Source organism: Cebidichthys violaceus, unplaced genomic scaffold (assembly GCF_023349555.1).
Source record: "Cebidichthys violaceus isolate CVI_PGR_0920_01 unplaced genomic scaffold, fCebVio1.0.p SCAF_15, whole genome shotgun sequence".
Classification (NCBI taxonomy): Eukaryota; Metazoa; Chordata; class Actinopteri; order Perciformes; family Stichaeidae; genus Cebidichthys; species Cebidichthys violaceus.
In genome coordinates this window covers 7,644,286-7,661,754 of record NW_027176318.1, presented here as the reverse complement: position 1 = coordinate 7,661,754, position 17,469 = coordinate 7,644,286, and the positions used below count along the sequence as shown (strand labels likewise).

Genomic DNA, 17,469 nt, shown 5'->3' with positions numbered 1-17,469 from the left:
GAACTGGTATAGTGCAACTATAAATTAAACTTACATAACTTCTTGTAATGTTCATAATCTATCTGATCACTTTTCATTTCATTGCTTCCTTTATTCTTGATCCGTTTTCCCCTCCTACCTTGAGATCATATTTTTTGTAGACAGAAAGGCGGTGAGAGAAGACATTGCGAGTGACAATCATGTAGGTCTCATCTCCATCCACGGTGAGCCGGTAAATCCCCAGAAACTGAGGCAGCAGTGTGTTGCCATGGCACTCCACGATGAACTACGAAAAGAGAACGAGGAACATGAATGTTTAAAGCATACGTAGCATTTGTATGCTTACTGCCTTTAGAGGGGAGACAGTGAGAAAGAAAGGTTTGTTAGTGAAACCTTTATGACTTAGTATCACTGTGATCAACTGTAAGGTGCTCTAACAACAGCTGCATTAGGAAATGATGAATGAATTTGTATTTGTACCCTCACACTTATTGAAAGTTATTGACCAAATCAAAATCAATATTTTAGAGCACAAGCTGTAAAAGCATCATTGATGTTAAAAGTCTTTGGCTTGTGCGTTCTGTGGGCCTGTGTGTCAGTTTGTGATGCAGGAAGACAAAAAGGGTAAAGATGACCATTAAAATCAAACATGTGTTTTATAAATTAGTCCAACTTTGTACAAGCTCCTTCAAAGAATGAGAGACAAAGACAGTGTCTCCGACATCCAGTGGTCCCCCCAGGAGACAGGTATTTGTAACAGAAGAGGGTGTTAGTCGAGTAAAATGATGTTTCTGAGGTATTTTGAGTCTACCAAAGACACAAGGTTTTAGAAAGCTCGTCTTATAGAAGAATCAAGGCTTGCGTTTGTATACATTATTGTAAGATCAGTCTGGTGAGTGCAGCCCTCAGTCTGGCAGCAGAGTGCGGGTTCAGCCTTCAGAACTAAATTGAAACGGCCCTGAGAGGACGTATGTGTTGATCTCAAACACGGTGTCTCTCTCTGCTCATACTTTCCCCTGTAAATAAACAATCTATAATCTTGTTAGGTAAATTCATTTAAAAAAAAAAAAACACATACATATACAGCACTGCGAGCGCAGCTGCGTGCGCCGCTGTCTCAGTCCTTTGTCCGAAATTCAAAGAAATTTGAAACCTCAATGTAAGCTTTGAATGTAAAAACAATGCGGCTTTACTTAATGTCATTGAAGTAGAGCCACAAGGGCTGATCTGAGAGGCTCAGTCCGATCCACTTTGTTTGCTTCACATTTACAGAGTCAGGGCTTCGTATGAACACTTTCTTCCATCGCTCACACAGAACGGACGAGCTCGCAGACCGTGAAGTATTCGCTGAATTTGACAAAAAGTGTCTTATTATAATTTAAAAAGAAATAAAATGACAGCTAATAGATATGACATGTCAGTCAAAATGACGAGCAATGAGAAGGTCCAACGCAACCACTGGTTATCACCTGATGATATTTCTTTAGAATGTTATGCATCTCTGCCACATCCTCGCTGCTGATGGTCTTCACGACGTAGCGTTTGTCATAAGAGGTATGGAAGCGGGCCCCGCTCCGTCCCTGGGCCTCACTGTTCAAAGGAGCACTGCGTGTCAGAGAGTTCTGAAAACACAGAAAACATTTTGTATTTCAAATGCTTATTCAACTATGAGTAGCGTTTTCTTAGTTGGGTCAACGGTTGAAATAGTCTGGTGTATTTGAATGGATCCCACAATACTGCATGTCCTGCCTTTACGCTCTTGTTGTCCGACCACCTTCCACCCTCCAGTCTAAACATGTGGGCTTCTGACTCCTGTGCCTGCTCCCTGTCCAAACCTACACAGACACAAACAGCTGCTGCCCAGACTTTGGAGCTGAAAAGTAACATGATCCAACACCCCTGGCTGCACGCCTCATTCTCCAAGAATTCCTAATGTCCTTTGCCCTCGGTGGACTCTCCCCTCTTTGAGTCACAGCATCTTTTTCTTGTATGTACAACCTAAAACAAGTGTTTGGCAGCATTTCTTTGATGCGTTGTTTCTGCAGGATCATAAAACCATTGAACCATGGTGAGGCCCACTCACAGCTCAGGTCCTGGTGCAACATTGAGGTGGTTTGTGTCACAGGCTGAAATGTTTAAGAGGCCCTTCCCCTGAGGCTGGCATAGATAAAAACAAAAACAAAAAAGCTTTCAAAGGAATATCCTAATGTTTGTTTTAGTTTGTAATTTTCTCCACCAGACATTCATCATAATGTGGGAAAAAAGGTTAATCTGTTTGCACTTCAGTTACCCTCCCAAAACTAAATTTAATACTGCTAGCACTGCTTATTAAAACTAATGGTTACTGTGCATGTCATCAAAAGAGCCTGCAGCTGGCGGTACCCTGCCATTGGTTGCAATGAGGAATTTCACCAATGGAATTAGAAATAATACCACCGGGTCTTTAGAGCATAGGCAAATAGAGACAAAATGATAAACCAATAAACCTTTTTGACCACAATGTGACTATTGCCTCATGTAGAAAAGTAGTTGAGAATGTCACAACATTTCTTTGCACTGGCTGGTGTCTTAACACCCCCAACTGCCCACTCACTGCAGCCAGCCGAGCCCTAATGTAAACATGTGAGACGGACAGCTGCACTGAGCTGGGACACAATGACCTCCAAATACTGCCAACTCACTGCCTGCACTGGGAGAGGGGATTTACGAGGGAAGAGTGGAAAAAAAAAGAGAAGGAAATCAAGGCTGAAACAAAAGAGGGAAAGGAAAAAGTGCAATAATTTACTGAAGAAGACTGTGATCAAATTCGTTTTGAAATAGTTACGAGTGTTTCAGTGGTCTAATAGGACCAGAGGGTTACATTTATTAGATACACGAGGTTCAGATATGTTTCAGGATAATGTTTCTTACCAAGAAGTCCTGATCATCGATGCCAAACCTCTCTCTGAGGTTTCGGAACACCAGAGGGCAGTACTCCTTGAACTTGAAATGGCTGGGCATGTTCTCCCTGTGTGTAAAAAAACAACAAAAAAAAAAAACAGTGACAGAGTTTATGAGATGCTCTAAATTACATTTTACAGATTTATGAAAATAAAATACAATAATTATATAATATACATAAAAAGACCTTACTTGTTGAATAGGTGGTTGTCCACTTTGATCTTAGAATAGGCCTTGAAGTCGTCTGGCATGAGCATGATGGGAATCTGAACATGGCTTAACTCATTTATCTGTGCAGGGAAAAAAACAACAAGAAAGGGAGGTCAGTGAAGTTTCTAGCAATAAAAAGAAGTCGAAAACATGTCACAAAAATCACGTCACATACAGCAAGTCATGCTAGAAGTTAGGAATTTAAGCCTTGGGACACTGAGAGTGTGCTGTACAGCTTTCTTTCATGTGCTAGCTGTGTGCTTCACACCTCAACTCGAGTAACCTTTTCACTATGCAATATTATCACACCTAATCAGCTGCATCCTTTAAGAGACTGGTGTAAAGCTAAGCAGTGGCATACACGGCAACGCTTATGACCACATTTTGTGTAACAGAAGGATTTAGTTTTTGCATTGGCTGCACAAAAACTACTCGCATGATTAATGTCACTTTTCTTTGTTAACTATCTCAGATAAAGAGTGAAGTGTGGTGTGTTGCAGAATTACAACAAAACAAGCAACCATAACAAGGATGAACAGGGAAGTCTTCCCCAATCAAAGCAGCCTGAAAGTTATTTATTAGGGCTAATTTAGAGATGTGGTGTGGGTCATAAATTAATACCACTTGGCACAAAACACTTGGTGATGTTACCACTGAGTAGTGTAAAGATTAGATTTTCAGGATGATGTATCCTACATGGTTGATGGACAGCTGAAGGGGAAAGACGAGTGGAACTGCTGACGCGTCAAGGTGTTTTCATCGTACACATCAATGTGGCAAGACGAGGACTTACAGTTCAGAGAGATTTGTTTGAGTGAAAGGATGGTTACATCCTGTAGTCTGTGATGTAGTGCAATTTTCTAATATTCTAGTTCAAGTGTGCTCACCATTCAAGAGCATATTTGCTTTCTACTTGCAGTCATATTTGAGACTTAAGCTTGAAAATACATAAACTAGACGTTGTGTACTATCAGGTGAGTTAGACTGTTAACTACAGATGCACTGAATTTTCTTGGCCGATTCTGATATCCAATATTTTAAAAGTCTAAGCTGCCGATTTCTTTCCAACAGCTATAATTGAGAAAAAGGCTCCATAATGCAGGTCAATGTAACCCCCGTTAACATTAGCTGTGTAGCTCTGTGCTGCTGGCAGACCAGCCGGTCACTGCGATTACTCTGAGCAGCAGCATGGGAATGAATTACCATATAATAAGTGTCTGATTAAGTTAGTTGTTCCAAATGTTTTTAAGATTAACAAATTGTGAGCGTTAAGTCTTCTTCACTCAGCGACATGTGTGTGTGTGTGTGTGTGTGTGTGTGTGTGTGTGTGTGTGTGTGTGTGTGTGGCTTTGAAGTTACCATCTGTCCCAACGTAAAACTATCAGCTGAAAACGCGCCTGTTTCGATCAGCGACTGATCAACCCGTGTGTCTCCACTGTTAACACTTCATTATATTGATTACATGAGTTCCATGTTTCTACACATTTATGGTCATGATTGCCATCCAACAAAATGCAAATTACAAAACACATCAATAAACCTTGCACGCTGCATAAACAACGGGGCTTCTAACACATTGCAGGGGTTACAATTTGGAACTGGTCATGCATCACATTGCTGCAATATGCAGACCTGACATTTGTTATGACTCAGGCACAGCTTGATACAAATATGATGATGGTGGGGTGTGTGTGTGTGTGTGTCTGCGCTCCCTTGTGTATTCGTTGTTGGCTGCAGACAGGAGTGTTGGCAAGTTTCCTGAATCTATTAATAACCTTTCATTCTACCAAGCACACTTGTAATGTAGGTGTACTGAATACATTTAAACACTCAAACGTTGGTGGTAATAACTGCCTGGCATACTCAGGCTTTCTGCCAGTGAAGAGAGAGTGTTTGTGTGACGGTGAATATATAGTTAGCAGTAACTATTACTTTATTCCAACTTTGCTGTTAACCAAGTCAGTGAACACGCACAATTTGAGCACAGAAGCGTTTCAAGAACAAGCCTGTTTACCTTACGTACTGTACTTTGATGTTGTCTTACTATAGGTAAGAGTTCAAACTAAATATCCCTGACCCTGCACTTTAAATATCCTCTAGGATTATTGTAAGCTTTAAGCAAGTGTGTGTGTGTGTGCATGGTTAACAGAAGATAACCTAAGAGAAGGAGAGAATTTCTAGGTAGGAAGGGAGGAAAAAAAAAAAAAGTGTGATTAAAAAGATATGAAAAGGAGGGAATTAGAGAGACGGAGCAAGAACAGGATCCAAGTGCCATATCCAGAAATATTTCAGTGCCCTGGTGTGACAGGCACCAACGTCACAGTGATGCTACACCACAGATGCATCCTGGGTACTCAGTGGGGAGATGTCGCCTAATCAACAAAGCTGTGTTTCACACAAAAGGCAGCGACAGTGCCTGATCTTACAAAGCACACATGCACGCAAGCGAAGACACTAGTGTACATACATGCATGCACACACAAAAATCAGATACAAATAAAAGAGATAAAAACGATGTATGAATAAAATGCTCCTATCATCTGCTCGGCTCTGGTCATAATGTCTCTCTTGAGCTAAGTGTGACTTTTGCGTGTTGTTTAATCAGATGTCTCCAGCGTATCTGCCCATCTCCCTGCAGCTCGCAAACTTGCAGACAATTTTCACACCACCACTTCCTGTTTGTCTCCATGGTGATGAAGACTGGTTTTCCGGCCCAGAGTGAACCAAGCGTGTGCTGTTGCTCCATCGGACGGGAAGTTGGTGAGTAAAGTGTGCTCTGTCAGCAGCGTGGCGTTGCCTTATCTCTCTGAACAATGACAGACAGATGTGACTCACTCTCGCAGATGACAGTCCGACTATAGTGTTGACTGGGTGACATTGCAACAAGTTTGAATTTTTTAAATCTTGATGTAAAAATACAAACGATTGGGCCATTTCTTAGGTGCAAACTATAGAAGGGTAGAGAAAGTATGGAGAGAAATCTCTCCCAAAAAAAAAGAAACAAGACTAATCATCAGGTATGTCAACAGGATGAGGGAGGCATTTGACAATGAACAAGAAAGCTAAAACCTACTCTAAATTCTGGCAACTCAGTTAGTGACCTACAAGCTACAACCAGAATGTGTCACTAGAAAAGATTTTAGGGCTGTCCAGAATACCAGTTTTTGGAATCCGGAGACCAAGAGAGCCGGTTTTACGGCTTGTGAGAATGATGCACGACGCCTCTGTCTGTGCGCAGTGTGTCCTCTCCTCATCCCTCGGAGTGAGCCAGTGTAGACATTCCTCAAAAACACGTTTGCGGGCCTTCTCCCCCTAAACGGTGGCTATTTGAGGCTGCTGTCCCTGGGCATTATGCGATACATCAGTGCCCGGCTACCGCTCAGCCCTTTTCGGCCCAAGCCTTGTGTGGGTTGTGCCGACACAAGCAAATGGCCACGTTTGCTTGGCTCATCTTCACGACATGACAAGTGAAGTATTCAGGCAGACATTTCTCCGTTCTAGGCTGAGATGGACGGCTTAGTGCTGCAACATAGGTCTTTACCTTGAATTAAAAGCAGTCATTTGTAAGGATTCTACTGTATTTTGGGTTGTATTTATATTTGTTATTGAATAAGAAACCTTTTCCAAAAGGTTTGGTTTGATTTAGGCATGCTTCTTCTCCCAATGCGTTAAAGATATAATATATATATCTGAATACTAAAATTGAAAACTGTATACCTAACACATAAATGTCCGAATAGTCGAATGTTGGGTTGAAAAACTACCAGTTTTAACAGAATGTTTGTATATTTCACTATGTAAAACTGGTGGCTAGTGTGTATATTGTGCGCTCCACGGTTCACTTGCTTCAGTGTCACCAATACATGATTGGTCCTCATCTGATTCACAGGACTGATATCTGTATTTACTAACTGTCCATCACATGTACTTCTCGCTGTACAGGCTGCAGCCAAAAGCACAAGAAAACAGAAATAGTCACAAATCTTGGTGGTAAGTTATGTTGAGGTATGAGTGTAATGCAACAAACCTGTTCTCGGCCCACTCTAACATTCACATATCTTACTTTTGTGTCCCAGTAAATAGCACAACTGAAATTTAGCCTCTTGAGATATTTTGCTACTCTCATGGACTCAAACGTGTGTCACCCCAATACAATCTTCATTCTTGAGTCCAGTTACTGTTTAAATGTATACAACTCTTACAATTTTGCTTGCAAGATGGCAGGAGTCAGGGAAATAAACAAACCTGGGCCAATGCCAATATTAAGAATAACAGTGGTTCAAGTGAAGACCGACAACAGCCAATTTGGGAGACTTATCGCCTCAGAAAAGGAGCTGACTTTTTAGGACATACAAGACACGTCGTAACAGTCTAGATAAACAGGAGAGTTGGGAGAGAGAGAGAGAACAGCATCATTATAAAGATGTATTTTCCATCAGAGCCCAAATGTGTGTCAAGCTGTCAATAATGAGAGGGGGAATGGGACGTGTGCTCGGAAGAAACGACTCCTTGAAAGCGTGTCGTGTTAGCGTGCGCTTCCTCTATGCTAATTCACGAGACATTAAATTCTAAGTGGCTCTAATTAAAGTGTAATCAAGACTGACTGATCATGTAATTAACCAATATGTAGAGGTGTAAATATAGTAAGAGGGAACATGAATTTCAATCTTGTAAACGCTACACTCAAATCAATAGTGCAGAGCAGTATTTAGTGAGTATTTAAGAGTGTAAAGCGACGGCTTACAAAACCATCAGCATACACTTCAAAATGTTTTACACACACACACACACACACACACACACACACACACACACACACACACACACACACACACACACACACACACACACACACACACACACACACACACACACCACTCTTGCGCTTTTTAGGTAATGGCTCCAATTACCAAACATTGAGCCTTAAACATCTAATATCCTCGCTGACCACAACATGACAGACGATATTCACGAACCACAAAGATAATCATATACAGTATGGATACAAGCTAAATGGAGATTTGCCATTTAACAATCAGAGAGTGAGCATCAAAGGTCACATAGAGCTGTAGCAGACTGCATTGAGTTGAGTGTGGACTTAACCTTTCACTGACCACTTTACAAGGCTATTACATCATCTCCTGACCTGTTACGAATCCCAGAACTATTCATAGTATGTAGCAATTTTAACATCAGCCACACAAACAAGAATACATATTACTCAAGGAACCAAACCAAGGTTAGGTTGAAAGGCCTAAACACAGTACAACAATGGTATCACAAATTCATTGAGCCGTAAAAAGGAATTATCGCAGAACAGAGTAGGGTAGGTAGATAAAAAAAAAAGTTGAGAGAGGGAAATTTACAACTATCGTTATCTATCTATTAGTTATCAATAAATCTAAATCGGTGTACAGTTAATCTTCGAACTGTTGTAGCAGTACTTCTTCTGCTTTAAACCACATGCAATGATCCGTCCCTCACAATGTAGCACCAAAATGTGACCATGACAGCCCGTATGTGACCTACTTCTGAGGAGCAGCTTTAACTTCTCGGTCAGGGCTACCCCCTTACTCCCATTCCTCCCTCTGCTCACAACCAAAGCATGGAGAGGGCAGCCATAATGAGGACACAGTGATGCTAAAAGTAGAGCAGTGGTAAGGTAAAAGGACTGCTGCATCTGCGCGCGCGCACGCGTGCGTGCGTGCGTGCGTGCGTGTGTGTGTGTGAGAGACAGAGACACACTGCAATAAACGGGGCAAATGCAACCAACTACCTGAGTAAGATATCTGCAGTGCAATTAAAGGCTTATGGTCGTCATGCCTTGTATTGTGAGACGTGCATTCACATCAGACACTAACAGCTGGTTCAGGTCAGTTCAGCCCCTGTTTGTCACCAAAACACACACACTGAATTGCTGAAGTGTGTGTTTCTGAGTCTTAGACTTCAGTAGAATATGCCAGGTATACCAAGCCTATTCAAAGTATAATTCAGACAAATAGTATTCAGTGTTAGCATCTCCTTCAGGGCTAAACTCTTACAACAGACAAACTCCTCCTATCTATGTCGAAACACTAAATGACTACGGTCGAAATAGGTCACACAGAAATTAAAGTTGTCATCAAGGTACAAGCAGACAAGTCAACAAGTCTGTTATGACAACAGTGCTGTGCAAGTCCAGCTATTAAAGGATATAGTGATTTACACTGACTGAGCAACAAACAGGCTTATGGTATATGGCCTGTGCTGTTGAGGGAATGAAGCTGCTCAGCAACATGTCACATTGCATTTAGGCAAGTGTGCCACAGGCCCGTGGCACAGTGACTCTGTGGCGAAGGACACACACACACACACACACACACACACACACACACACACACACACACACACACACACACACACACACACAATTATCTTATTATATTTTAAGGTTTTTTGAGACACACTGTAATGAAGCCACAAGATGCTTCTATGAGTTCCTCTATCTGTCATTGCCTCAGGGCGTAAAGGATGTGAGGCTCCAGCTTTTCTGTTTTCCTCAACATAATCATCACACATATTAGCTGTGGGTCACTCCTGCAGATATTTATAGAATCTCCCTTTTATGCAATCCACAGAACCAGGCACAGCTACTCTGAGTCAGACAGAGAGGCAGGACACAGCAGAGAAAGGGAAGAGAGAAGGGGACAGGGAATGAAAAGTGAGTGAGAGACAGGATGACACAAAAAGAGGCTATGACAAGAATAGTGAATGAACCTGCAGGTTGGGGAGGGTTTAATGGAGGTGCAGAAAGTAAAGAGGGACACATAGAAGCACTAAAAGTAAAAACCTGAGGAAGCCCAAAGGAAGGAAAGTCAGAATTGAATTATTTAAGATATTGCGTATACTTTACAAAGTCCTCTTGGAAACAACAAAAGTCTGAAGGCTATACTAATTAAAAGGCCTTAAGTGGGACTGTACTTCATAACAATAAAAGAGAGAATTGTAACAAACACTTTTATTGTCTCTCGTGATAAGAAAAACATGCAATTTTTTGTGTACCGTTGCCATTGCGACTGTTGTAGCGGGCTAACTTCCGTATAAACTAAACCAACTTACGGCAAGTCATGGACACACTGAGGTGAGGTGTTGCAGTAACTACTACAACGAGCAGTGGAGTAGAGATGTTACAAAGCATAGAGAGCCAGAATAAACAAGTTCAATTTTAAAAAAACGTAGTGATTCATCCACACACTCTTGTCACACTGCAGGAAAGCACATTGCTACTGCCAGATAAGTGATAACTTTCTTCAGCTTATTTTCTGTTCATCAGTGTAGCATTAAAGCATTAACTAGCGAACAGCTGGCTAATTAGTTAGCTTGCTAATCCAGCCATGCTTTAATGCTACACTGGTTACAGAAAATGAGCCGAACAGCGGGCCGGTGGCCAGCAGGCCGCTCTCTTCCTGGCGAGCTGCGACAAAACTTTACGGCCCCGCTGACGTGTGTCGTCATCATAACAACTAACAACAATCGCCATTTTGTTTTTGACGTCAAATGACCACGGAAAACAGCTCAATGTTTCTACGGACAAGACAACGCAGCTTTCTAGCCAGTGACAAATCTAGCCCAAAAGCAACAGTGTTACCCATTATGATGTCCACACACCTGGGACTGAGACAAGCAAGGGTAAATCCCTTTTACAGATTCACACATTACAGAAGGTGAAGTGGCTAGCAGTCCTATGGGCTATATTTGTGCTTAGCATGTATTTTGCTCATGTCAGCACATATTCAACATAAGTGGGAAAGAGAATGGTTATTCTGCTAGTTTCACAAGCATACAATAAAAGGGGAAAGGCTCAGTTACAGAAAACACTTTGAGGCAGCCAAATCATAACGTGTGAACTCAGTGCAGCAAAAAATAGATCACAGCGAGACAAGACCTATTCTACATTTGTAATGTCATGCAGACCAGGAGATGCTGTTGTAATGAGTTTGAGATTGATTTTGTAGACTCTGGTTTGTTTAAGCTTTTGCACCCACTAAGCTTCAGTGGTTACAACTTAGATCTCCACTGAAATCCTTTTCTGTAAAACCATGAGCTGTGTAACCTATTTAGGCTCTGAGGGATGCAAGTATTAGGATTAAAGTAAAATTGGCTACCTGTCAACAATGGTTATTTTCAGCTGCCACACACCTTTTGCCACACAAAGCAATTTTAAAACACACATCCCTGGCTTTTCTCAGCTGTTACACAAGAATCCTTCTGAGAACATACAGCGAATGTCCTGGGCCACATAAACGTCTCATATTTTCATGCATGTTGGCACTATTGGACTCATTCTACATAACATTGCTGCTTCATTAGACCAATAGAGGAGCAGTACTAGCCACGGCTCTTCTGTATTGTTTTAAGTACCTGACTAGCTTTCCCTCTTTGCAGGTTCAGATGTTTAACCATTGTGCTCCTGGAGTACCAACACTGTAAGAAGTGTGGTTTTCAGGAGGCACCAGTGGATGCTTTTTGACTGACAGGCCACAGTGGATTTGGAGGGGTGGGGGTTATATTTTCCAGAACATGTGCATGTGTTTGCATGTTGTCTCTGCAGGCTGGTTGCATTCTCAGGCCTTTTCAGTGTCATATGATTTACAAGTGTAGTTTACTTTGCACACCCCATAGTGTAAAGTAACCTTACATTAACACTTACAAACTGCAGCGTTTACACTCCGTGGCAGTAACTCAGTGGCTCAATCTGGTGACCTGGCATGGAATGCCATTTTTATGTTGCCAATGGTATGAGAAACATAATGCCTTATCAAGTGGTGAGAAAAACAGCAGGGGAGGTAGCTTAAGGCATAAGAAGGAAATGTGCTGGCGGCAGTCCTGCTCTGTTATGCAATCCAGGGGAACAGTTTGAACATGTAGATTCTACAAACTTGTAAAGGTTTTTCTAGTCCACAGACACTGCCTGGATTAATCACTCTACTGGACCAGCATGGCCAAACACATAGATGAGTTAAATGATGCCAATCCATAACTTTGAATTAAGATCAGTCCCGACAGACTCTGCAGTATATACCATAAGTGTGTGTGTGTGTGTGTGTGTGTGTGTGTGTGTGTGTGTGTGTGGGGGGGGCTTTCTTGCATGACAGTCTGGATGATATATCTGACAATGCATCAGCGTGGTTACACCTGTCTGTTCAATGCGACTTTTGTCATCCGATCATGCCAGAACACATTAATTGTTAGGTCTGTATGTCTGTATGCTCCGATGTCGGATCTTGCTCGCATTGGGAGGAAGAGTAAGCAGCAACATTAACAGGGGACTTTTATGAAGAATTTATAGGAAACGAAATGCGTTTGTCCTCCGTTTTACAGCCGCTTCTTTAACCAGAAAATATATCCAATCATGATCTGATCAGGCAGATCGAGTTGAAGTGTCAAGTGTGAACACAAGTGAGTTGTGATCCGACGCATTCCGACCACAAAAGTTCCATTGAAAAGTCAAGTGTAACCACGGCCAATGTTCATCTTTCTCAAGCATTTCAAGTGACATTCAAAAACAGAAATTTTCAGTAGTACTGCATAGCAGCATGTAGGTAAACCTTGAGTGCCTTACTTAGATTGCAGACTCAGGCCTAACATCACAGCCAGGTGACTGTGATCTATCTACAGAAGCTATCCAAAAGCTTTAGATTTGTAGCGGTCTTGGCACACTGAACTACCACGCTTAACACCAGGCCAAAAATCAAATCGCACCATCTACGCAGCAGGAAATAACAAACAGAGCTCAACGGAGGGCAGATCATCCGTGCACAAAGTGCTGGTGCATGAGCCAAAAACTGCAATATCATTTACTAAGTCAAAGGGAACAGTCTCTAAAATCATGTCGAACTGCATCAACAAAGAAACAGTGGTCACTGGTAACACATTGTGCGTTTCAAGAAGAATGTCAGACAAAATGATACAGTATGAAGGTGAAATAGTACAAACTGGTATGCAACTTTGACACGACCCACTTTTGTGGTGATGTTCACCGTGGCCATTAAGTTAGGTTTCACAAAGCATTTCTGCAATGCTAATCCCCTGTATTTACCTTTAATTAGGCTCTTGTAAACAGATGGCCAAAACGTATTCCACTGACCCATTAACTGAATACAAAATCTGTTAGGGAACTAGTGAAAATAGGTGTATTACTACTGAGATGGGGAATCGTGAATTACTTGCTGGCTCATACGGTCTGTTAACCACCTCACATGATGCAAAACCAACATAGGTACATATCCATGGAGCATAACATATTATACAAACTATACTGTTGTCATCTTTTACACCATTACCTTTCCCATGGGAATAATGTCTTACTAACATATGAACAAACATTTATATACTAAATATAAAAATGACTGCTCATCTCTTTTTCTACATTTTGGAAAGGAGTTCTCTTCAAACTAAATCACCAGATGAACCGTTGTGTAAACAGGCTGGCTTTACTGTAATAATCATGGTATGATTATTAGGAACACGCTGAGTAAAGGCTGAAGGAGAGGCTATATATTAATACGATTGCAAGAGCGAAGGAACTGAACGAACCGCAGATTATATACCTCTATCGCGGATTATATACCTCTGCTGGCTGTCTCCATCCCCTTGTGTAATATAATAATGTAAAACATTGGTAAAAAGGTTTAATATTTAGGATTTGGTGACAGACATATTTGCATGTCCTCTGCTTGCCAAGCTTGCTCTCTCTCTCTCTCTGACATAGAAGTATTGGCCCAGTACAAATATTCAGCAACGGAAGAGAAGGAGAGCAGAGAGCAGAGATAAGCTGTCTTGCATGGGAAGATCTGCTCTTTCATGACACAGACCCCTAGCAGCTTATCCTACATGTGCACAACAGGAAGCCAAAGAAGAGCTCTCTCTCTCTCTCTCTCTCTCTCTCTCTCTCTCTCTCTCTCTCTCTCTCTCTCTCTCTCTCTCTCTCTCTCTCTCTCTCTCTCTCTCTCTCTCTCACACACACACACACACACACACACACACACACTCACACACACACACATATCGAAAATATGCAAAACGAATAGTAACGTCAGCTGTGTCAAACTTAATAGAGCAAACATAAATAATAATTTGCTGTATGAGTCCAGGAGACATATTCACATTGACAACAACGTAGCCGACCGCTGGACAGCTGTCATCTCGTATGTGTCAATCAACCACAACAACACAAGGACTCGTAGTTGACAGCTAGTGAGCTTTAATGTGGCATATCAAAGGTCGAGGGAGACATAACTGTGGATCTTATAGGGACATAAGCTGGTCTGACTCACCGAATGGTTGACTCCCCACATAAGCACGCTGAGCAGAGGGTCGCTGGCACGGAAGAGCTTCACTTTCTGAGCAACGAAGTGTTTTTTCTTGGTCTTCGTTTTGCTCGCAATAGCTGCGGCAATGCTGCTCGCCGAAGCCATCTTTTTAAAGCGAACTGGTTGGTTGTTGCAGTCTGTGCGATAGTCTTGACTGTTGTTCACCCTGAAGCTGGCACAGTGGCCACTAGCTCACGACTCGGTAATACCAATACTATTCATTTAGCCAGCTCGCAAATCAAAGTGCCCCAATTCTCGTCTTCATCCAACGTCCCCAGACGGTTTTGACTGACGCTATGACGCTACCTCGACAAGGAATAACAGGAGAAAATACGACGTGTTTAAGCTAATACTGCTGCTCTCCTTCGCCGAGCACTCCGCCGCTTCCCTCAGCCCACATCATAAGTCGCCTCTCTTCCTTCCTTCACTCGTCTTGAGCTCTCCGCTGTGATGCGAGCTCTCACTGAGCTGGCGTTAGCGTAGCCGAATAGCGTGCTAGCTAGCAAACATCAACGATAAATTAAGTACAACTATGACACGTGTAAAACAGGAAGAATGCACCACAAATTATTATGCAGCCTTAAAACAAATAATTAAAATGACACATTCGTGACACTGAATGACTAACTAAACGTTCCTGACAACCAGTTAACATTAGTCCCTCCGACCTTCGTTAGCGAGTCGGCTACGTAACGTTAGCCGACTGAGAACCGGTCTCCGTTCACCAACGAGCTACCGTTAGCCTGCGAGCTAACGTTAGATAGCAGCACACGACTAGCAAAGCGGCTCAGCCCTCCTTCCAACGCGCTATGTGATCAGTCCGTAGAGATGACAGGGGAGGATCCTGTCATGTTCTTGCCCCGCCTGAATCAAAACGCCGAAGAGCGGCTATCTAGACGTAAATCACCGGGTGATCAACTCCGCCTGCTGCATTGAGGCTCATGTGCGCTGCTGTCAAGTGACAGCTCGACGGGGGGGAGGTGACAGTGTATGCTGCAACCCCCTCCCTCCACCAGGCCGATGACACTTTTTGTTGGTGCTTTGTAATAGCACACAGCAGTCATTTTAATACCATATGAATTTGTATTTTGATTTCGTCATGAATGAATACAAAAATCCTCTCCAAGTGTGAAAATGTATATTCACTCTGTTCCCATTTCCAGGCTAGTGGCCATATGACTGCGCGTGTTTGCAGCTCGTATAATAGTAATGCATTAGCAGGTAAGACCTGTGCATCATCCCCACCATCCCCCACCCTTGGCTTGCTATCGTTTAGATTAATCTGCGCCTCATTTCAGGGACAGGCAGAAGGGTGACAACGTCCCACACCACCAGGTGATGTCTGTGGAGGTCATTTGGTCGTCTGGTGCATGCTGTGCTGTTCCCACTGGCATTGCTGTGTCAGGGATTCTCTAAGAGCAAGCAGCCTCAGTGCGATCAAAGTAGCACATTTACCTCAATACTATTCTGATGACCTGCACAGGACAAGACCACCCTCTCAACACACACACTCACTCACTCACTCACTCACTCACTCACTCACTCACTCACTCACTCACTCACTCACTCACTCACTCACACCCTTTTCATTTTCTTTGGAGGATTAAGCCGAGCTCTTTATGCAAATGTGTTATATGATTGTTATTCAATCGGTAAACAAACCCAGAAAGATAACTGATGGTAGTCTTATTCAAGGATTCACATATTGTTATTCTCGTCTTTATATTGCACTTTTTTTTTTTTGTGTTTTGCTATTTTTTTGTTATGTAATTTAACATTTCACTGCTCGTTCCAAATCCTGACTTAATTTATCTATGCCAGTCTTTAAAAAATATGGGTTGACATCCTTAAACTTTGTCAAAATAAAGTCATTAACGTCTGGTATATTATTAAATTGGCTTGCTACAGACATGCAAACAGGTTCAAAGCATGTTCTAACCATAGACTCTATGTAAGAAGGTTCTAACCATATACTGTATAAGAAGGTTCTAACCATAGGCTGTATATAAGAAGGTTCTAACCATAGACTATAGGAAGGTTATAACCATAGAATGTATTTATGAAGGTTCTAACCAAAGACTGTATATAGGAAGGTTATAACCATATAATGTATATAAGAAGGTTCAAACCATAGACTGTATATAAGAAGGTTCTAACCATAGAATGTATAAAAGAAGGTTCCAACCATAGACTGTATATAAGAAGGTTCTAACTATAGCATGTATATAAGAAGGTCCTACATAGTCTGTATATAAGAAGGTTCTATAGACTATCAGAAGGTTCTACATAGACTGTATATAAGAAGGTTCTACATAAACTGTATATAAGACGGTTCTACATAGACTGCATATAAGAAGGTTCTACATAGACTGTATATAAGAAGGTCCTACAGAGTCTGTATATAAGAAGGTTCTAACCATAGACTGTATATAAGAAGGTTATACATAGTCTGTATATAAGAAGGTTCTATAGACTATAAGAAGGTTCTACATAGATTGCATATAAGAAGGTTCTACATCGACTAAAAGAAGGTTCTACATAGACTGTATATAAGAAGGTTCTACAGAGTCTGTATATAAGAAGTTTCTAACCATAGACTGTATATAAGAAGGTTATACATAGTCTGTATATAAGAAGGTTCTAACCGTAGACTGTATATAAGAAGGTTCTACATAGACTGTATATAAGAAGGTTCTATAGACTATAAGAAGGTTCTACATAGATTGCATATAAGAAGGTTCTACATAGACTGTATATAAGAAGGTCCTACAGAGTCTGTATATAAGAAGGTTCTAACCATAGACTGTATATAAGGTTATACATAGTCTGTATATAAGAAGGTTCTATAGACTATAAGAAGGTTCGACATAGATTGTATATAAGAAGGTTCTACATCGACTAAAAGAAGGTTCTACATAGACTGTATATAAGAAGGTTCTGCTCACGTGGCATGGGTTGCCAAGCAACGCGGTGTCAACCTCCTCTTCCA

The 17,469-nt window shown here is 41.7% G+C and overlaps 1 protein-coding gene across 3 annotated transcripts in view; it reads right to left on the bottom strand.

The window, feature by feature from the left end:
• pip4k2aa (phosphatidylinositol-5-phosphate 4-kinase, type II, alpha a) overlaps positions 1 to 15,433 on the bottom strand; it is a 28,349-nt gene extending 12,916 nt beyond the window's left edge. For all 3 annotated transcript variants that reach the window (XM_068709776.1, XM_068709777.1, XM_068709778.1), the window contains exons 1-5: positions 14,445 to 15,433; positions 3,112 to 3,209; positions 2,890 to 2,986; positions 1,449 to 1,601; positions 119 to 265 (exon numbers count right to left, since the gene is read on the bottom strand). In XM_068709776.1, coding sequence (XP_068565877.1) covers positions 119 to 265; positions 1,449 to 1,601; positions 2,890 to 2,986; positions 3,112 to 3,209; positions 14,445 to 14,585 — 636 coding nt within the window. In that variant the 5' untranslated portion in view covers positions 14,586 to 15,433. The remainder of the gene's footprint in view (positions 1 to 118; positions 266 to 1,448; positions 1,602 to 2,889; positions 2,987 to 3,111; positions 3,210 to 14,444) is intronic.
• Positions 15,434 to 17,469: the final 2,036 nt, after the last annotated feature.